The sequence below is a fragment of the Lepidochelys kempii genome, chromosome 23 (genome assembly GCF_965140265.1).
Source record: "Lepidochelys kempii isolate rLepKem1 chromosome 23, rLepKem1.hap2, whole genome shotgun sequence".
In the NCBI taxonomy this organism is placed as follows: Eukaryota; Metazoa; Chordata; order Testudines; family Cheloniidae; genus Lepidochelys; species Lepidochelys kempii.
This window is the reverse complement of record NC_133278.1, coordinates 11447176-11469241: the sequence shown is the minus strand read 5'-3', so window position 1 is coordinate 11469241 and position 22066 is coordinate 11447176. Positions and strand designations below refer to the sequence as shown.

General features: G+C 47.5%; 2 protein-coding genes across 3 annotated transcripts in view; one reads left to right on the top strand and one right to left on the bottom strand.

Annotated features, from left to right (window-relative positions):
• LOC140901855 (uncharacterized) overlaps positions 1–22066 on the bottom strand; it is a 355192-nt gene that overhangs the window by 86119 nt on the left and 247007 nt on the right. The gene's annotated exons all lie outside the window — the stretch shown is intronic.
• TRIM28 (tripartite motif containing 28) overlaps positions 4081–22066 on the top strand; it is a 54355-nt gene continuing 36369 nt past the window's right edge. Inside the window, exon 1 of one of the 2 annotated variants that reach the window (XM_073321996.1) lies at positions 4081–4548. In XM_073321996.1, coding sequence (XP_073178097.1) covers positions 4326–4548 — 223 coding nt within the window. In that variant the 5' untranslated portion in view covers positions 4081–4325. The remainder of the gene's footprint in view (positions 4549–22066) is intronic. The other variant, XM_073321995.1, reaches the window with a different exon arrangement.

Here is a 22066-nt window from a genome sequence, read left to right as displayed (position 1 = left end):
CAGTACAGATCCCTGGGGGACTCCACTATTTACCTCTCTCCCCTGTGAAAAATGAACATTTATTCTTACCCTTTGCTTCCTGTTTTTTAACTGGTTACTGATCCATGAGGGGACCTTCCCTCTTATCTCTGACTGTTTATAATAGCAAACAACACTTCTGATTGCTCTCCTCCCTTCCTCAGAGGAGAGTTTACACAGGCTAGGGAGAGAGGCAGACAGGGAGGGGTGCAGGAGCAGAGGGACGCCAGGCCAGGGACCCTGGGGCCATGGCACAGTGGAGAGGGAAAGGGGGTTGGGGTGGAGAGAGAGATGAGTGCCTTTGTCTGGGATTGCTCCACTTAACTGCTTTAGCATCCAAATGGGCTGTGCCCTTAGCATTTCTCTCAGCTGGATGGGCCCCATTGTTCCCTATAGGTCTGGGATGACCCAACCCCACCCCAGTAGTCAATGGGAGTCTGGGAATTAATGGGGAAACTCCCATTGACTTTAAGGAGCTTTGGATGCACTGCACCTTGAGTTGGAAGCCAGGGGAGTCTGGGCCCCAGGGCCTGCGGTTTTCACATATAACAGAAGTCACATGCTTCATAGCTCCTGCAGGCCGAGCTCCTTGTAGACCCAGTGGCTTCTTGCATCCCTCCATCCTCTCCCCCCCCCCCAGCTCCCTGGATTTCAGGGACGCTCTGCATCCCACCTACCCCTTGCCAGTAGCCCTGTGTACCCCCCATTCCCACCTTTCCCTCACCACCCCTGGGCTCTACATACCGCTTCATTCCCCCCATACCAGGGTCCCCCATTCTCCCTCAATGGCAGGGGCTGTGTGTACCCCCTAATTCCCCATACCAGCATCCCCCATTGTCCCCACCTACCAGGGGCTCTGTGTGTCCCCCATTTCCCTTATCTGCAGCAGTCTTTCCCATTCTCCTCCCATGGCAAGGGTTGTGTTTGCCCCCTTATTCCCCTCTTCTCCCATTCCAGCGTCCCTCCCGTTCGCCCCACCCTCCAATGGCTATGTATGCCCCCCATTTCCCTTGTCTCCCCTACCAGGGTCGCCCATTCTTCTCCCATGGCAGTAGCTGTGTGTGCCTCTCATTCCCCCATTACTAGGGTCCCCCATTTCTACCTTCCATGCCAGAACATTAAAAACAAAGCACAAGGCCCCTAATCCTGGAGAAATATGCTTAATTTTACTATTCTCTCTGTGTATGTGTGTGTGAGAGAGATTAAATTAAGCATGTGCATAAGTGACCCTCACCCTGGATGTTTTTCTGAAAGCTCCAGCACCTGGTGTCCTGGGATTAGGTCAGACGCAATTTGAATTTTTTAGAAAGCAATTTTTTTACCCTTAGAGTTGCTGAGGAAGGCTTAAGAACGTGACCCAAAGTGCCCACTAGGGGCTCAAACCAGGAGGCAAATAATATGAGCCCCAAACTGATTTTTTTTTTTAAATCATGAGTTTAAGTCCCGTGACTTCTTTGAGGCCTGACTCCTGATTTTTCAATGTTTGGCATTTGTGACACTACTGGTGTTAGCAGGTGGGACGCCTTTGTTTGGATTTAACCATCCCCTACAGTATTAAGAGCCTGGATGCTGGCAGTATGTCTACACTGCGATAAAAAAACCTGAGTCCAAGTCAGCTGATTCAGGCTTGCATCTGCGGCTTCAGGGCTATAAAATTGCAATGTAAACGTTCAGAGTGAGGAGCCCTACCCGAGACCAACCCCACTGTCTACAATTACACAGCAATTTTATAGCCTTGCAGGCCGAGTCAGCTGACCTGGGCCCATTCTGTGTCTTTTATTGCCGTGTAGATGTACCCTGGGAGTCAGGGAGTGAAACGGGTTAAACTGACTCATCTTTTTGCATTGTACAGAAATTAAAGGGCCGAAATGAGGTGTGTGTGGTGGTGGATCACCAAGATTTTAAAAAGCCCCATTAGCTTTAATTATTGCAAGGGAACCCAGGGACAGAGTTTTATTTTGAAAAATATGATTGCTCCTAGATTTCAAGGCCAGAGGGGACCATTCTGATCATCTAGTCTGACTTCCAGTATAGCACATCAGTGGTGCCTGCATCCAGCACATGCTTTCTGGCTATGCTAGAGTAGACCTGTTAGAAAGAGACACCTGGTCTGGGTTTAGAGACTCCAAGTGACGGAGACCCCATCTCTCAACGGACAGGGACGCTCACCCCCTTGTGAGATGTTTCTGTGGTTAATGACACTCACTGTTAAAAACCCAAGCATTATTCCTTGTCTCAGTTTATCTAGCTTTCTCTTCCAGCTGTTGGATCTTGTTAAACTTTTGTGGGCCAGACTGAAGAGCCAGAAATCTCCCAGGTAGGCCGTATTGCCAACCCAAAACGTTCAAAAATCATGAGTCAGGCTCACCAAAAACCATGAGATTGGCTTTAAAATCATGAGATTATGTACAAATAATAAATATTGGTGTTCTTTTAATTTGCCTTCTGCTTTTTGAGTCTTTAGGGTGCACTGGGGTCACATTTTGAAGCTTTCTCTACCACCATGAGGGCTAGATACTTCATCTGAAGTCTGAAATCATCACGTCTCCACTTGACTCCAGGAGCTGGGACTTTAAGGAAAACAATCATTGTCATGAGACTTATGACAAAATCATGAGAGTTGGCAACACAGTATGTAAGTACTTATAGGCCATGATCAAGTCACCCTCACCTGGTACCCTTCCCTATAGTTAAATAGATAAAGCATCTTTAATCTCTCACAGTGAGACAGGTTTTAAAGACCTAGAATTGTTCTGGTGGCTTTTTTTAAATGATTGCCAATGGTCTGCTTCACAGCCGTCCTTTCATTATTTGTAAATCAAAGTTCTAGTTTTGGGGAGAGTGTTGAATTCAGGGGCGGGGGGGCAGACTTTGCTCTGGCTGAATCTGGAGTGAATCCGGAGTGACTCCACTAAGCTCAGTGGGGCTGAATCCTGCTCTGGGTCAAACCAGAGTGAACCCCGAACGTCTCCACTGAGCTCAGTAGGGTGGGACTCTGAGTTGGGTCAGACTGGAGTGATTCTGGAGCAACTCCACTAAGCTCAGCGGGGTGGGACCCTGTGTTGGGTCAGTCCACAGTGAAGCCAGAGTGATTCCAATGAGCTCGGTGGGGCTGAACCTGCTCTGGGTCAGTTCACAGTGAATCTGAAGTGACTTCATTAAGCTCAGCAGATTCATTAGAATGCCTTGGAGTCACTCCGGATTGACTTTTGCCTCCACCTCCCGGTGAGGGAAGTGGGTTTAGCTTTCTGTTACAGACAGCAAGCAAAGAAGACCTCAAGTATTTTGGGAGGGGGGGATGCAGCCCCTCCCCCCTCCAGGAGGAGAAAGGAACAGGGCCGCGGGAATTTAGGAGAAGGTAATTGGCTTCATCTCCTGCCAGTCATTGAGTATATGTGAGGTAATTCATGAGATGATTGGTTCTCTCTCCTGTCCGTCCCAGCATTCTTCACGCCTCCTCTCGGAGCTTGGAAACCTACAGGGCCTGCCCTATGTTAATCAAATAAGTTCCCGCCCTTGGGGATAGCTTCGGTGGATGATTGGCCTCCAGACCCGTCAATCAATGATGTTTCCGTTGCCATGCGGAGGGGCGGAACCTTTTTAACGGATCATTCTCAAGCGCCTTTCATACTCTACACAAACGGGCATGCCTCGCCGAAAGCGGATTCGCTCTCATCTCCTTGTCAGTCTCTGCCTATCTCGCCGGCATCGGGCAAACGAGGGAGCGGATTGGCCTGCCTTCCTGTCATTCTCCACACCTCCCCTTCCCGCTCCGCTTGCGCTCCGAGTCCCGCGATTGGCGCAAACCCCAGTCTACCGTCCTTTCTCCCGCCCTACACAGAAACATAAGGTGACGTCCTCCCCCTCCCTCCCCCCAAGACGGGTGGATTGGCCGGTTTGTCTGATCCTCCCTGTCCCAGGCCCGCCCACGGGGATTATCTGAGCGCTGATTGGCTCGGCTGCTGCAGCCGTTTCCCCGCCCACCCCCGCCCCGGAGGAGAATCGACGGCGAAGGACGCGCAGCTGCGGGGGGCCTTGTTCCTCTCTAACTCTCTCTTGCAGCGTGCTTGTGCGCGCGCAGCTCCCCTTGTCTCAGGCATTGTGCAGCGGGGCCTGAACGCTCCATTGCTGTTAGCAGCAGCAGCAGCGGCGGCGGCGGCGCGCGCGGGCGGCCCTCCCTCCCGGTGAACGTTCCGTCCCCAGCGGCGCGCGCGGCCCTCCCGGGGAACGTTACACCAGCGGCGCGCGGGCCCCGCGTGCTGCTGGAGCCGGGAGAAGCGAGGAGCGCGAAGGGGGGAGCGGCCGCCATGTCGGGCTCGGCGGCCTCGGCCGAGGCGGGCGGCCCCGGCGGGGAGAAGCGGCCCGAGGCGCTGGAGCTGCTGGAGAAGTGCGGCGTGTGCCGCGAGCGGCTGCGGGCCGAGCGGGAGCCCCGCCTGCTGCCCTGCCTCCACTCCGTCTGCCGGGAGTGCCTGCGGGCCGAGCCGGCCGCTGCCGCCGACGGGGAGGCCGCCAACAACAAAGAGGGACAAGGTAAGCGAGGTGGGCGGGGGCTTGCATGGGATGCCTTGGTCGCGGGGGGCTGGCGGGACTGGGTATTGGGGGGGTGCAATGGCGGGGGCTGCCGGGCCGGCGGGACTCGGTATGGGGGGCGGGGGGACTGGGTATGGGGGGGCTGTGCAGTGGGGTGAGGAGTGGAGAGAAGGACGCGCCAGGCTCAGGTAGGAGGGGCGCTCGGGCCCACGGGTGTAGGCGAAGTGGGGCGGGGTGCTGTGGAGAGCAGAACCAGTTTTGTACACGAGGTGGCCAGGTTGGCTGTGCAGTGGGGAGGGAGGGGGCTGTGCAGTGGGGGCAAGGCCTAGGCTGTGTGGAGCCCATGCGAGAGAGTGTGGGAGTCCAGGCTGGGGGGGATGGTGTGAGGGCAGGAGACCTGTGTAGGAGGTGGAAGTGTGGCACTTCCCTCCAGCCTAGGGAGGCCCCTGGAGTTAGCTGGGTGGGGGAGGGGAGGCCTGCCAGAGGGGCCCTGCCTGTGGCAGTCTCACCCAGCTGCTCTTTCATTTCTCTCTCCAGGACAGCATCTTCCCTCAAACCATTGCTTGAACAGGCCCCCAGCAAGTGCCCTTATTCTCTCCCCAGCCTCACCCGCAAACTGTCCTCCCCATGCTGACTACAGCCAGCCCCCCCCCCCCCCCCCCGTAGTGCCTTATAACGGTGCCGCCAGCCTGCCCTCTCAGTGCTCGGAGGAGTGCCCCCGAGCCTGTTCCCTCAGTGACCCCACACTGACTCTCAGTGCCCTTGAACTGTGGCCCTGCCTCCCAATCACCCCCTCAGTGCCCCCAGACTGGCCCTCAGCTCCACCACCCTTTTGCCTATGCACGGTTGCTTCTGGACCTCCCTAGCCCTGTTCCCCCTATGGCCCACTTGTGTCCCTGTTATCCCAGTGCTTACAGGATTCGGACTAGAGACAGTGTGGGGCAAGGATGTGGGGGGATGGTCAGTGGCTGGGCCATGGCATTTGGGCACAGGGGCCCTGATAAGTGCTGGGTGAAAAAAGTAGAGCACCAGGGAGGTTCACACGTGTCTGCTTTTGGGGATGGAGCCAGGGCTTGCCCTGCCCCTTGTTCTCTGAGAACTTCTTCCAGTAGCACACAGTGACTCAGGTAGATTTCCATGAAGGAAGGAGTTGTTTTCCAAAATGCCAGAAAGATTTAGAAGCTCAAATCCCATAGGTTTTCAGGGCCTAGTCTATACTGGTAAGGGTTGGCTGGTATAGCTAGCTATACAGTGGAACCTTGGTTACGAACACCTATGCATCCGATGAAGTGAGCTGTAGCTCACGAAAGCTCATGCTCAAATAAATTGGTTAGTCTCTAAGGTGCCACAAGTACTCCTTTTCTTTTTGCGAATACAGACTAACACGGCTGTTACTCTGAAACCTGGGGAATGGAGATTATTCCTAACTCTGAACAAAACCGTTATAGTTCTTTCAAAAGTTTACAACTGAACATTGACTTAATACAGCTTTGAAACTTTCCTATGCAGAAGAAAAATGCTGATTTTAACCATATTAATTTAAATTAAACAAGCACAGAAACAGTTTCCTTACCTTGTCCAATCTTTTTTAAAACTTTCCCTTTATTGGTAGTTTACATTTAACACTGTGTGTTTGCTTTTTTTGGTCTCTGCTGCCTGATTGCATACTTCTGGTTCCAAATGAGTTTTGTGATTGACAGGTGTTTGTAACTCTGAGGTTCTATGGTACTGGCAAACCCTACTAATGTGGGTGCAGTTGATACCCATTATAATATATAACTGCACCAGGAGTTTTGCCAGTACAGAAATCATACCCCCCTAACCATCATTACTATACTGGAAAAGGTTTCTACTGTGGACCTGGCCTCAGTGGGATTGGAGATTGCACCCAAAATGTGCTAGCCACTCTGCTGTAGACAGTGGAAAGGAAAAGTTAAACACCTTTTCTTTGTATCTGTTTTCCAAGGAGATTACCTGTAAAAATGAGAAGAGGTGATTTGGGTCTGATATATGCACATGTTTTGTATCAGGGTAACTTGGCGGCGGGGTGGTTTTTCTGAAATAAATAACTGGTGCGATTCCCTAGTCTGGATCCAGTTATACCAGTATAATGGTGCCTTATCCTGCCACAGTGTATTCGCTGTCATGGATGGGAATAAGCTGTGCTTGTATAAAGCATCTTCACACTGGGTATAACTGCATCCACACTATGGGGGATTGTAGTGGTATCACGTCATGATTGCAGCATCTCTGGCTCCTTTTTTGCATCTGAGTGCACCTGTTGTATTTATTTGGACAGAATAAATGGACTCAGCGTTAAAGGTGTTAAAATGATGATATCACTGTCCAACAGTAAATGTGGTTTGCATTCTTATATACAGAGAGACCCTGAGACTGCTTATTTCTATGGCAAACACTCCTTTAAATTATTTTGAAGTAGGAGGACGAAACACTGCTAAAGCATTTTAAATGTAAAGTACTAAGTCTGTACTAACAAAATTCCTTGTTCCCTTAAGTTGTAGAGTTTTTATAACAAAAAACATCTTTTAGATAGTATTAAAGATGGTAACTGTCCTTGGGGGGCAGTTATTTGCTAGGTTGGAGCTGTTGGTAAAGTCTGATCCTGCTTCCTTTAAGACGAGATAAATGCATGGGAGAGAAAAGAACAGCAAAGATAGTCCAAAGAGAAGCTGAATTTTCTGACTTTTATTTGCAACCTCACTGCTGGAGAAACACAGGCTCACTCTGCCGTCTGATCAGCCACTTTGAGAATTGGCAAACTTGTATGAGAATCAGACTAGTTAGTTAGGACATGGCATTGCTTTTGGCTGCCTCTCTGGTCACAGGCGTACAGCAGTGTTGCAAAATATGTAGCCTTGGCTAAGCCAGACTTACTAAAACAGAAGGCAAAAGGAAATAAGGTGGGGAATGAAAAGAGCAAGAGTGGGAACAGAGGACGAGCAATAACCAGGCTTACAACTCAAATGATGCTTGGGTTGAAATAGTTGGAGGTGGGGATGTCATTTTGGTCACATTCTCTGGCCTGGTCTTGTGAGGACATTGAAGGCCCAATGGTATCAGAGTGGATTCTGGGGCCTAGGAGACACTGTGGGAGTAGCAGCTGTGATGGTAAAGTTTGACCCTTCTATTCTGTGTCTCAGCTAGCTAGCTGACTTTTCCCTCCAAATCCTTTTTTTTAAGGACCCCAAAATGGAGCCACGGATGTAATATCCTTATCTTCTCTTTTGTCACTAGTTAGGCCTGATTTCCAACATGCCAATTTTGGTCTGATTTCCAGTCCCATACTAGTTTATCAGAGGTGATCTTTAACACAGTCTTTGAATTACAGCAGTAGACAGAGCGTCTCCCTTTAGTGCCTTTTCCCGTCAACATTTGTTGGAACATTTTATAAACTTACAATTAGCTATTTCTACTTTCCACTGTCAGGCTCACACTTAGGGGTAGGTCTGTGAGACCCCGATTATTACAACACCTCCTTTAGGTAACTTATCTTGGAATGGAATTTTTGCAATGCTCCCCTCCTGGATCGGGTCCTGGGCTACAGTAACCTTGTGTGTGTCTACCATTCTTACCCTTATTAGGGTTCAGTTAATTTTATTGATAAGTTAGGTAGTCCAAGCTCAATTAGTTTATTAATCAGAGAGCAGCACAATTCAGAAAGGCCAGTACATTACCAACCAGCCTGGAAGACGGTCATATAAGCATTCATGCAGTGTTGTAGTCATGTTGGTCCCTGGATATTGAAGACACAAAGTGAGGTATTAGCTTTTCTCTGTCACCAACAGAAGCTGGTCCAGTAAAAAAAATTTCGAGCTTATACTCTTGTCAGCTCAAAAGTTTGTCTTGCAACAGAAGTTGGTCCAATAAAATATATTACCTCACCTGCCTTGTTTCTCATCTAAGTGTTCAGTCTGTCCCAAAATGTGAGCACAAAATCTGTGTGTGTCATACTGGTAGAACACTCCTTCCAGAGTACTCAAGGTTCCAGTTCTTACCAGTTTATCTTCTTTTAACATAATATACCAGGAGTCAGCAAAGCTTAGGTGGGCTTTTTTAAAGCCAGTTTTGAAGGTTGGCTGGCAGCAAAATCATCAAAGCTAATTGTTCTGGCATTGTCCCTTAACAACTCTTAAGCCACCTCTCAGCAAATGCTTATCTTGAGCATTTCTTTTCTTTCCTGCTTCCAGACACTCTTGTTGAGTTAAACTAATGTAGTCATTCAGAAAGCGTCCTAGTAACCAGTCTAGCATACTGTATATAAATAATTACAGAGCCGCTCCATGTCCATCAAATAGCTAAAGCAGCACCAGTCTTGTGTGTAGATGAAGCCCTGATCTTAGATACCCCTAGGCATCCATTTTTGACCATAGATTAGCCTCCAAAGTCTGTATTTGGGTGCCTAAGGCCTAGGCTTTCCCAAGCAAAATAGTAGTTTAAATGTTTTAAAATCTTGAGTACCTAACTTGATGACACATTTCTGAAGATGCCTGGTTTCCAGAGGGTGGGTGAGGGCTTTCTGAAAAATAGGCCTCCTTTAAAGTGTCCGAAGGAGCTCCTGGGCATCATGCTTTTGAAAATGCAGGCTTTAAGTGGCCTTTCTAAAGTACAAATCAGATTCTTTTACTGAACTGTTTTGGGGTCATTTACCCATTTCCTCCCTCCATTTAACACAAGTGAGCAGTGCATATGTCTGAGTATTGGCATGTGCATATCCGGATGCTGAGTGGAGTACTCAGTAATAGTTTTTATTCTCTTCTGTAGCTGCTTTTAGCTGGTTTTCTTTGCAAGTTTCAAGTCCTAGGTATACAGTAAGTGGCTGTTTACTGTAACAGGGTCTGGATGGAGTCCTTTGAAGGTGAATTGGTTTGTGGATATTTTGTTGCAAAATCCCCAAGCTGTTAGGTCAAAACCAACAATATTAGGGCTTCTTTCTCTGTACTGTATAAAGGATGATGCTATCTTAACTCTTCCTTATATCTGATGGCATGTATCCTTCTTGATCGCTGCTTGGGTGGTAAGTAGGGTTATAAAATTTTAACCGGTTAACCAATAAATATTAGTTAGTCTTACCGTTAATGTATTGCAGTTAATCTTGAAAAGAGATTGGCAGCAGCCCTGAACAGGACCTGTGTCGCGTTAATAAACAGTTAACAGATATAATCAGGGCTTTGGAGTGGAGCCTGGCGCTGGCAGCTCCGGAGCAGTGGAGCTGCAGGTTTTTGCCTGGAGCTGGAGTGACGCCGGAGCAGAGCTCCAAAGCCCAGGATATAATTTTAATAGTTTAAACGGGTTCCTTTTTAAACTATATTTACAGCCCAATGGTGAGTGGTTATTGTCAAAGGACATATACTGAATAGCAAGTGGAGTTTCCAACTATGCATTAATTCAGCAAAAGGCCTTAAGCATTTGTGCAAAGACAAGGTGTTAGTTTAGTTGAGAGGTGGGGTTAGTGGTTCTGAGAAATAGCTGGTGTGGGTCCTGTGACTGGTGTTGACTGATTCATGCCTAAACGTCCCATTCATGTCTGGTACAGTTTTTTTTTGTGTGTAGGAGAAGCTTCATTGGTGCAGCTTTCACCCTACCTGTAGTATTCATGTGCTGCTGCGCAGACCAGGTAAGCTACTCGTAGCATCCCATTAGAAGGGTTGAAGCGTTATTTATGTACTGGTCTGCCAAGATTCTCCCCTCAAAATGTGGTGAACAAGAGGCAAATGCAAATTGGTGACATGTTTACTGGAGCTTCCTGTGCAAGTTACAAGGCTTCATAATGGGATCTCCGGCACAAATGTAAACGCTACCCGAAAGTGGCTGTAAAGGAAGGATTGCTTGGGGCGGAAGAAGCAGCTGTGTAATGTAACGGTGAGCTATCTGAGTCCTCCATTCTCTACTGAAGGCAGGTGGGGGATAGTGTCAACAGATCTCCTGATTTTAAGGGATGGTCCTGATATTTGGGGCTTTGTCTTATATAGGTGTCAGTTCTCAATTTCCCCCCCCCCCCCCCCGCCGTGATTTTTCACCCTTGTTATCTGGTCACCCTGGGTGGGGATGATGATGGGCCATTCTTCCTTACTGCACAGAGGTCATACTTTACATGGAAAAAAGTCTCAAGGTTAATACTGGGAGGGTGTCAGTCTGAGCAGGACATGTTCAGAGATGTCCTGTAATGGTCAGGGGTTGGTCCATATTTCTTCCTTCTTCCATCCAGTGGTCAGATGGAATAGCGGTCTCCTTCCTAAGAAGAGGCCAGTAGGGTGTAATCATATCAAGTCTAATCCAAGATTTAAGACAGTTATGGTGGAAAATCCAAACCTTGGGCTAACAGGAAAGAATAGTGATCATGTTTAGGAAGTGGGTAAGTGACTGAAGGGCAGGTTTACATTTTTGCTTTGTTTCGAAGATCACAGCTATGAGAGTAGCAAAAGAAGCTTGGAGAAAGGAGATAAGGTAACAGGATATTGCTTTGATTCACAGGGAGATTGTGCAGACTCAGGGAGTCTCTCTACTCCTGGCAGCTCTCTGAGGTGGTACTGCTACTAAAATACTGTCTGTTTCTGATTACATTCCTGCAGTTGTCCAGCATGTGGAGTTTTTTGAAAGCTTTAACCATGTTTAAAAGTATCTGAGATGAGAATTCTTTGAGTGACTTCAAACTTGCCAAAAGGAAATGCTTTTTGGTGGGGTGAAGATCATGTTGAAATCTTGAGGGAGATAAGGCAGAAAGAATGGCTTGAGAAGTTAGAGAAATGTGGCTTTAGTGCATGAAGTGGCTTTTGCAACATAAACTGAAGAACACGGGGGCTGTGAGTGAAGGTTGAAGGGGAGGAGGGATGGGGGCATATGGTCACATGGAGTTAAGTATAGTGGCGCCATTTTTTAAAGCTGATATATGCCAAGAGAACTGGGATGGCTGTGCTGTGTTGCTTATTAAAATATCCTTGAATGCATTTTAAAAAAACCACCCTACAAATTCGGGTATCTTGTCTACTTTTGTCTCACTATTTAGATCCAGTAAAGCCCTGATCTTTCTAGTTGTTCAAGGCCAGCACCAGTATAACTAAAGCAGTTCTCAAACTTTTGTATTGGTGACCCCTTTCACACAGCAAGCCTCTGAGTGTGACCCCCCCCATATAAATTAAAAACATTTTTATATTTAACACTGTTATAAATGCTGGAGGCAAAGCAGGGTTTGGAGGTGGAGGCTGAGAGCTTGTGAGCCCCATATAGTAATCTCATGAGCCCCTAAGGGGTCACAACCCCCAGTTTGAGAACCTGTGAACTAAAGGCATGTTTAAAAAAACTTAGTTAAACCTGTGTAACTATGTGGATGCTTAAATCTGTTCAAACATGGTTTAGCTTGTTTTGGTAAACTACAACCATACAGTTGTCCTCACAGCAGATGACACTGTTTTAACTGAGTCAGGATTTAAACCTGTTTAACCTAAACCAATAGGACTTCTGTGTGAATAAAGCCCTTAAACTTCCCAACTTTTCGTTTTCTGCCTCTTTAATGTAAACAATGAGGAAATGGTTCATGGAATCTCTCTGCTTAGGAAGCGCCATATCAGGCCTTATTCCTGATGCCCAACACTTTTTCAAAATGTGAATTTTTAATGTTTTAAAACTATATTCTTGTGGCTAGATAGAAGTGGCCTGGTTTGTCCGCCCCCTTTCCCTGAGGTGCTGAGCATCTTCAGCTTTCTGCTTCAGGGGGAGGTATGGTCTATTGCGTTTCAGCTTTCTTTTGTGTTTTAGAGTAGCAGCCGTGTTAGTCTGTATTGGCAAAAAGAAAGGAGTACTTGTGGCACCTTACACTAATTTTGTTAGTCATAAGGTGCCACAAGTACTCCTTTTCTTTTTGTGTTTTAGGAGCCTAACTTGAGGAATCCATGACTGGGGAAGGTTGGCTATTTCTAACAAAGAACAAGTAGGCTAAACACTCAAAATAAAACACCACATCTTGAGGCCTTTGTGCATCATAACCATTTTTGTCACCTTTTAAAGTGCTGGGGTGGGGGGCTTGTGGAGGAGGGGAAGTTGAGAGAGTCTGGCAGAGCAAAGGGAGTAGTAGTAAACTGTTGCTGGGTTACAACTACTTTTATTTACGGTACCCTGCTGTCTTTGTTCTCTGTAAGGGGATGTGTAGTGCTCAACTAGACAAGAAAAACGGAATTTGACCAAGTCCCAGTGACTTGATCTCACATTCAGCAGTTCCTGGCAGTGCTGCATGTGCTTCTTGGGTACAGCTAGATAAGAGAGAAACAAGCATATTTTGGTTATACAGAGGAGATTAATAGACTGCCTCTCCTGGGCTGTGATGCAATTCCTCCAAGGTCCCCAAACCAACCCTTCTGATACCCTGTGGGCGCTATGGAGGAGAGGCCGGCTTCATTCCTCACTTGGGAGCTGATGTGTCCTGCTAATCGCTCCTCTGTTTTTGGAGATGTAGAGGGGAGGAGATAGTGACTGACTGATGCCCCTGGCAGAGTGGAATGGGCTAAGATAAGAAGAGTTAACAATCCTCTTTTGAAGTGTTTAGCAACCTTGTCCACCCTCCTTCAAAAGGGGTGCTTTAGATTGAAACTGTCAGCTTCCCACTCCGAGCTGGAAAATAGCTAGAGCAGTGGTTCCCAAATTTTTTGGCATCATGCCCCCTTTTTAATTTTCAAGAAACCCTCACGCCCCCCACCTCTCCTTTACCATCATCCAACTCCCCCCCCCCTTGTCCCCTGACAACCCTCTTCTGGGACCCTCCCCAGGATCCCACCCCCATCCAACCCCCCTGCTCCCTGTCTCCTGACCACCCCCGGACCTGCTGCTACTTATCCAACCTCCCCTGCTCAGAGCAGCAGGACTGGCTCATTGGAAAGCCTGGGAGGTGGGTGGGCGCAAGCTGTGCTGCCTGTGCAGGGGAGGGGCCAGGAGCTCAAGGGCCAGGCAGCCTCTCTCCACCCTTGGAATTTCTTCATGCCCCCCAGTTTGGGAACCAATGAGCTAGAGATTGTAAAGTTTGAATCATAGAATCATAGAATATCAGGGTTGGAAGGGACCTCAGGAGGTCATCTAGTCCAACCCCCTGCTCAAAGCAGGACCGATCCCCAATTAAATCATCCCAGCCAGGGCTTTGTCAAGCCTGACCATAAAAACTTCTAAGGAAGGAGATTCTACCACCTCCCTAGGTAACGCATTCCAGTGTTTCACCACCCTCCTAGTGAAAAAGTTTTTCCTAATATCCAACCTAAACCTCCCCCACTGCAACTTGAGACCATTACTCCTTGTCCTGTCCTCTTCTACCACTGAGAATAGTCTAGAACCATCCTCTCTGGAACCCCCTTTCAGGTAGTTGAAAGCAGCTATCAAATCCCCCCTTAGTCTTCTCTTCTGCAGACTAAACAATCCCAGTTCCCTCAGCCTCTCCTCATAACTCATGTGTTCCAGTCCACTAATCATTTTTGTTGACTTTTGCTGGACTCTCTCCAATTTCTCCACATCCCTCTTGTAGTGTGGGGCCCAAAACTGGACACAGTACTCCAGATGAGGCCTCACCAATGTTGAATAGAGGGGGACGATCACGTCCCTCTATCTGCTCGCTGTGCCCCTACTTATACATCCCAAAATGCCATTGGCCTTCTTGGCAACAAGGGCACACTGCTGACTCATATCCAGCTTCTCGTCCACTGTCACCCCAGGTCCTTTTCCACAGAACTGCTGCCTAGCCATTCGGTCCCTAGTCTGTAGCTGTGCATTGGGTTCTTCCGTCCTAAGTGCAGGACCCTGCACTTATCCTTATTGAACCTCATCAGATTTCTTTTGGCCCAATCCTCCAATATGTCTAGGTCCCTCTGTATCCTATCCCTACCCTCCAGCAGTATCTACCACTCCTCCCAGTTTAGTGTCATCCGCAAACTTGCTGAGGGTGCAATCCACACCATCCTCCAGATCATGTATGAAGATATTGAACAAAACCGGCCCCAGGACCAACCCTTGGGGCACTCCACTTGACACCAGCTGCCAACTAGACATGGAGCCATTGATCACTATCCATTGAGCCCGACAATCTAGCCAACTTTCTACCCACCTTATAGTGCATTCATCCAGCCCATACTTCCTTAACTTGCTGACAAGAATACTGTGGGAGACAGTGTCAAAAGCTTTGCTAAAGTCAAGAAACAATACATCCACTGCTTTCCCTTCATCCACAGAACCAGTAATCTCATCATAGAAGGCGATTAGATTAGTCAGGCATGACCTTCCCTTGGTGAATTCATGCTGACTGTTCCTGATCACTTTCCTCTCATGTAAGTGCTTCAGGATTGATTCTTTGAGGACCTGCTCCATGATTTTTCCAGGGACTGAGGTGAGGCTGACTGGCCTGTAGTTCCCAGGGTCGTCCTTCTTCCCTTTTTTTAAAGATTGGCACTACATTAGCCTTTTTACAGTCATCCAGGACTTCCCCCGTTCGCCACGAGTTTTCAAAGATAATGGCCAATGGCTCTGCAATCAGAGCCGCCAATTCCTTTAGCACTCTCGGATGCAACTCGTCCGGCCCCATGGACTTGTGCATGTCCAGCTTTTCTAAATAGTCCCTAACCACCTCTTTCTCCACAGAGGGCTGGCCATCTATTCCCCATGTTGTGATGCCCAGCGCAGCAGTCTGGGAGCTGACCTTGTTAGTGAAGACAGAGGCAAAAAAAGCATTGAGTACATTAGCTTTTTCCACATCCTCTGTCACTAGGTTGCCCCCTTCATTCATTAAGGGGCCCACACTTTCCTTGGCTTTCTTCTTGTTGCCAACATACCTGAAGAAACCCTTCTTGTTTGATTCCAGCAAGGGCTCTGGCTGGTGAGCAGTCCTTCAAACTCCACTAGCAGTTTGTGTTTACAAGTCCATAAAGTGTGAATTATTTTTTTGTTCAGTACAAGCAGCTCTCAGATTCATGGGAGGTTCTCCTTATGCTGTTCAGGCCTTTTGATCTTGAGAGTAGGTAATTTGTAGACAAAGGTTTCCACAGAGTGAAAAGATCAGGCCTGTAGGTGAGCATTGGCTTAGTGTCTTCATAAAAGCACTTCAGCACCTGCGTCCATGCAGTGTTTTAAGCGTGGACATGCCCTTAAACTGAATTCAGTAAGGCATGTCCAGGAAATTACCATACCTGTTTCTCAACCATCCTAATGTGAATACAGTTATATCCGCATAAAGGCACAGTATCCTGGTATAGCTACACCTTTTAGGAAAGAGACTAAGCTCTACAGGGAATAAGGCACCCGTATACAGATACACCTGCATCCACACTAAGGGCTATAAAGATTTAACTGGCAGGAAAATCACACCCAAACAGTTAAACTGGGGTGAAAATTGTGTAGACAAGGCCTTCGTTAAAACAATGCAAATCTCTGATTTGACTTAAACCTGGCTTTCCGTTGATTTAGCCATGAGTTGAGAGAAATCTATGCAAGCCAAGCTTAAATTGATTTAGGAGGTGTTTTGGTCCCATTTTCATTGGGTTAATTAGATGGGTTTAACTTTGAATACAAAAATAGATAAGGCCTCTGAGCTCCCTTGGTGATTTCAGTCACCAAAAAAAAAAAAAAAATCAAACTTGCCTGTTAAAAATGTTTCTTGTTCCCTTTGTTGCTGTTTGACAGTCCCTCAAATGGGAAGCTCTAAAAGTTTCTACACAGTGGGAAGAATAGGAAAGTATTGCATTTTTCCAACTTTCCAGTCCTGGTAAATAGAAATGTTTATTGTAACAAGTAGTGAAAAATGGTCAGTCTGATCAAGTTGCAGAGGAAATCCCCTGATTTGTATTTTGTGGCAGGTAGGGGAGGAGGGAAGGATAAAGGTCCCCTGCATGAAGTGGAACATGGAAGGGCTATACTTGGTGGAAAGTCATTTAGTCCTGTTTTGTGACATGTAAACCTCTTTCCCTCAAGTCTGTAGCAGTTGTGGAATAAGTTTTAAAGATCTTGTATGTTGGCATGTAATTGCTTGTCTGGCTGCAAGCATCAATGTGTATTCTGGTCACTAATAGATCCAGAATTAGGATTGTGACTTGCTTTGTAACTGTGTAAATTAGCTGTTCTGGTGACTACCCTAGAGCAGCGTTTCTCAATGGTGGCCTGTAAGGGGGCACTGGCCTGTAAGGGGGCACTGTTGTGTCCCATGGGTGTAGGGGAAGAAAATGCAGTTGTACTGAGCTGGGAAAGGAGCAATATGTCTCTGCAAGCTCTGCCCCCCTGCAGAGCTCTGGGGGATAATATCTGTGCTGTAGAGCTTGTTTTGGTGTCCTCATGCACTGCTGCTGCAGAGCCTGAACTGTGATGTGAGAGACAAGATGGGTGTGCTAAGGGAAGCTATCCTGTCTATGGGCAGTACCAAACTCAGACCACCATCATCCTGAAATTACCTGTGATGTCCTATCATGATGACACACCTTCGTGCCCTTGAAGTATTACGGGCTTAGGGTGAATTGCCATGAGAAAACCAGGGTGTTTTTTTTCAGTTGCTGGTGGGGAAAATTCTAAACACTGATCTAGATGTATAGAGCCCTGCTCTAATACAAAAATGTACATCAACATCCAATCCACATTTGCGCCTTTCCTTTAATGAGGAATGTGCACTTTGGTGAGTTTGGGAAGAAAATCTAGGCATTGGTCTAGTTTGAAAACTCGCTATGATCATAGGAAGTGCCAGATTGGATCAGATCCATGGTCCGTTTTGTCAAGTTCCTGTTTCTGACAGTGGCTGGCGGCAGACGATTCAGAGGAAGGTGTGAAACCTCCTAAACCTTGATAGTTAAATGAGCTTAAACCTTGAAGCATGAGGCTTAATATCTCTTCACAAATGTTAATCTAACTGGGTGGTATTAATCATACAGGGTATGTCTACGCTAACCACTGGATCGGTGGGCAGCGCTCAATCCAGCAGGGATCGATTTATCATGTCTAATCTAAACACGATAAATCGACCCCGAGCGCTCTCCCGTTGACTCCTCTACTCCACTGCTGTGAGAGATGCAGGCAGAGTTGACGGGGGAGCGGCAGCAATTGGCTCCCCATGGTGAAGATACCATGGTTAGTCGATCTAAGTACATCGACTTCAGCAATGTTATTCACATAGCTGAAGTTGCGTAACTTAGATCGATTTCTCCCCCCATTGTAGACCAGGACATAGATGTCCACTCCCTCCTGAACCTTGCCTTAAGTTTTTGGCCTCAACAAGAGCTCTAGGATTCTGCATTGCACCTAACAATGGCTTTCCTGTAGCTGCTGCTGTAATATATATGTGGAAGGTTCCTGACTGGAAGTAGCTAAAAATTACAGCTTGTATAGGCCAAGTGCATTTGGCATTGGAGAGAGGTCATTGGCCTCATGCGTGTGGTCACCCAGAGATGCTATAATGGAGGCCTTCCTTTGTCATTGAACAGACTTCCAGATACATGGACTGCAATTCTGTACTAAAAAAAATCATAGTAAATATCTGCTTATTCCAGTAGTGCAGTCTCAGCTCTGCCCCTACATCATCTTCCACTGAAATAGATACATGTGATATGATCTCAGCAGTGTGCAATTGGATTCCTCCCTTAAATACTTAGGCAGAAATGTTAAACTTGCAAACTTACTTTTGCATTAAGGGCAGAAGGCCTGAAAATCTCAACTTTCATCTTTAGACAGACAAGGTGAATGAGGTAATATCTCTCTATTGGATCAACTTCTGGTGAAAAGTTTTCGAGCTTACACAGAATTCAAGCCTGGGAAAGGTACTCAAAAGGTATATCTACACTGCAGTTGGCATGTGCCAGCTGACTTGGGCAAAAGGGCTGTTTGAGGTGTAGATATTCAGGCTTGGCCTGGAGCTGGGCTCTAGGAACTGGCGAGGTAGGAGGGTCCCAGAACTCTTGAGCCCAAACATCTACACTGCAGTTAAAGTCCCAGAGCTTGGGTCAGCTGGCACAGGCCAGCTGCGGGTATCTAATTGCAGTGTAAACCTACTGTGGCAAGGCACCTGTTTTCTCTCACCAGACTTAGCGTTTCTCCCTCTGGTGAGGGCAGGCCTGCGGTAATCAGCCCCACTCAGGCAGGGTTTGCCTTCCCCCTTCTGTGCTCCCTTGGTCATATTTTCTGGGTAGGCCTGAGGGTTGGCCTAAGGAGTGATCCTCCACCAAACAAACCCATGAGGGGTACCTTTCGCTGCCCCCCTCGCTGGGGCAAGGTGTCATCCAGTTGGTTGTCCTGGAGTGTCAGTCCTTCCTCTAGCTGGCACTTGGGTTTGGCTGTTGCTCCTATGAGAAGAAACAGTCTCTCAGCCTGAAACAGCCTTATTTCCCTGCTGCCACTAGGCTGGCAGCAGCTTGTCTGTCTCTCTCTCTCTCCTTTGTTCTCCCCAGGGGAGGGTTTTTTAAGGCCTCAGGCAGCCCTTAATTGGATTCAGGTGTCCTTAATTGACCTGACATAACCTCTTCTCAGCTTGTAGGAAAAAGGGCCTTTAACCAGGGCTTTGGAGCTGTGCTCTGGCTCCACTCCAGCTCCAGGCAAAAACCCACAGCTCCACTGCTCTGGAGCTGCTCCAGGTCCGGACTCTGCTCCAAAGCCCTGCCTTTAACATTCTAGGGCTAATATATCCGCCTTCCAGGACCCTCTTGCAGCCATCTGGCCTGACTTTGTCACATCCTCCCTTCCTGCTCAACACCATGGGGTTGGGCTACTTAGGTTGAAAAATAGTACACCCTTGACAGGCCATCAGTGTTGCCATGTCTGGTCCCTGACCTGTTCCCTTCTGAAGTGGAAGGGTTCTAATAACTGGAACCATCTCGTTACCCTTGCATTTTTCTTTGTTCCATGCATCTATTTCAGGGGGGCATGATCAGTGATGAGGGTAAACCTCTGTCAGAGAAGGTTGTAATGGAGGGTTTCCACGGCCTACTTTACCGCAAGGCATTCTTTCTCTACCACAGTATACTTTTGTTCTATAGGCAGGAGTTTCCTACTGAGGAATAGGATTGTGTGTCCTTCCTCTCCTACCATTTGAGAAAGCACAGCTCCCAACCCTACCTCGGCGGCATCGGTTTGCAGTATAAACTCTTAAAGTCTGGGGCTGCTAGTACTGAGTTACTGCAGAGGGTGGTCCTCAGGTCTGTAAAAGGTGCTTCAGCTGCGCCGGTGCATTTCGCTATGTCCGGGCCCTGAGCTTTTATCAGATCCATCAATAGGTATGCTCTGGTAGCAAAATAGGGAATGAATCATCTACAGTACCCAGTTATCCCCAGGAATGCTCTGAGCTGTTTCTTCTGGATCAGTTGGGCCAACTTTCTATCGCCTCTAACTTGTTCAGTTGGAGCTTCACTACACCCCTCCCCACAATGTACCTGATGTATTTGGCTTCTGCTAGCCCTATTGCACATTTGGAGGGATTCACAGTGAGACCTGCCTTCCTCAGGGTATCCAGTACTGCTTCCACCTTTTCTAGGTGCGTCTCCCAATCTGGGCTATGCATGATAACATCATCCAGGTAAGCAGCCACATACTTGCCATGTGGATGCAACAGGTTATCCGTGAGCCGCTGGAAGGTTGCAGGAGCCCCATGTAGCCCAAAAGGGAGGAGGACCGTGTATTGGTACAATCCTTCTGGTGTAGAAAATGCAGTCTTCTCTTTGGCTTCCTTGGCCAGAGGGATTTGCCAATAACCTTTGGTCAGGTCAAGGGTGGACAAAAATCGGCCTTTTCCAATTAGTCGATTAGCTTGTCTGCCCGAGGTATCGAACTGGGACACCTTGTTTAATTTTCTGAAGTCATTGCAGAACCTCATGCTGCCATCTCATTTAGGTACGAGGATGGTTGGACTTGGACCATTGAGTATGGGATTCCTCAATGACTCCTAACTCTAACATTCTCCTAACTTTAGTCCTGATCTTCTCTTCTTGCCGCAGGGATCCGGTAGGGCTTAACGTTCACCTTTACTCCAAGATCTGTGATGATATGATGATCAACTTCTGTGATCCTGCTTGGCTTCTCTGAGAACACATTGGGGTTCTGTTCAATCATATTGATACCTTCTGCTCGTTGTTCAGGGGTCAATTCAGGGGATATTCTTACCTGTCCTTGATGTTTATTTTCTTGGGGTAGCATCTCCAGTGTTATCAGATGAACCTCTGTCTTGCCAGGGCTTCAGTAGGTTCATGACTATCCTCTCCAATGGGACTTCAATAATTGGCAGAGGTACTAAAGGGACCCTTAAGCATGGTTGGGTCATGTAATTGGCACTCTGGCAGGAGGCACAATATTGTCGGACCTCCATATAAACTCCTGGCCAAACGAACATCTGTAGGATTTGATGGAGGGTCTTATCTATCCCTAGGTGTACTCCATACAAATGACTGTGATCTAGGTCCAACACTGCCCTTTGGTGGTGCCTTCGAGGTACCAAGAGTTGCTCCACTTTTTGCGCTTGCATTTGAACTACTCTATATAATAGGTCCCTTTTTATCTATTATCATATAGCAGATCATTGGCCTGATCCTGCCCAAAATTCTCAAATGAGGCTTCAGTATGCCCAAACTCAAAGGGACCTACTTCTGCTTCCCTCTAAGGGTTGGTCTCTGTGGAACTGGGTCCAGCTTCTGGCTCATCAACCCTCTGCATCGTTCCCCTTCCAGCTGGACACACTTTCTTCCCTACAAGTGTAGCCTTTTGGTTCTGGACCAAAATCTTGGTTCCCATCATCTTGTCTGGCCTCCTTTCTCGCCTAGTCTTCCAGGGCTTCCCAGGTGTAGAGAACAAGTCCTGGGCTAATTCACAGAAGACCAGAAGAGGGCTAGTTCCTGGGGTGATTGTATCAATCCCAGGGTTGTTACCCTCCTCTGGGGAGTAGGCCTTCAAGCCCTGGGAAGTCTCGTTTTGTAAGGACTGGATATGGGAGTTTCAGAACCATCTCTGCTGTCACCCTTGTGGTATTCCCCTGGACCTCAATTTGTACAGGGAAGGTCAGATAATAGCACCATGCACACAGGTGTGCTACAGCTGGTCCCACCCCACTAGTTTCCCTGAGACCAGCGTGATGGCACTTCTGGAGTCCACTAATGCAATAATGGTCTGTCATTCATCCTAACTGGCCATGTGTATCTATGTGGAGCCATTGTGACTCCCACAAGGTTTATCAAGCCACAAAGACCTTCATGATCATCTCCCCTCCCCCTCCCCTTGCATTGCATGGGCTCATCCACATTAGGGCACTGAGCAACTATATACCCTACTTCCCCACAAGCATAACATCTGTATCCTGCTCAAAGGAAAAACCCGCACAACACCTTCAGAAGACAAACCTGGGAGCTTAAATTTGTAACTTTGTTAGACCCTAAAAATCATGAACTTAAAGACTCTGGATTTATGGCTCAGTACAACAATCTATAACCCACTATTCCAGCAGCTCTCAACTTTCCAGACTACAGTACCCCTTTCAGGAGTCTGATTAGTCTTGCATACACCGAAGTTTCACTTCACTGAA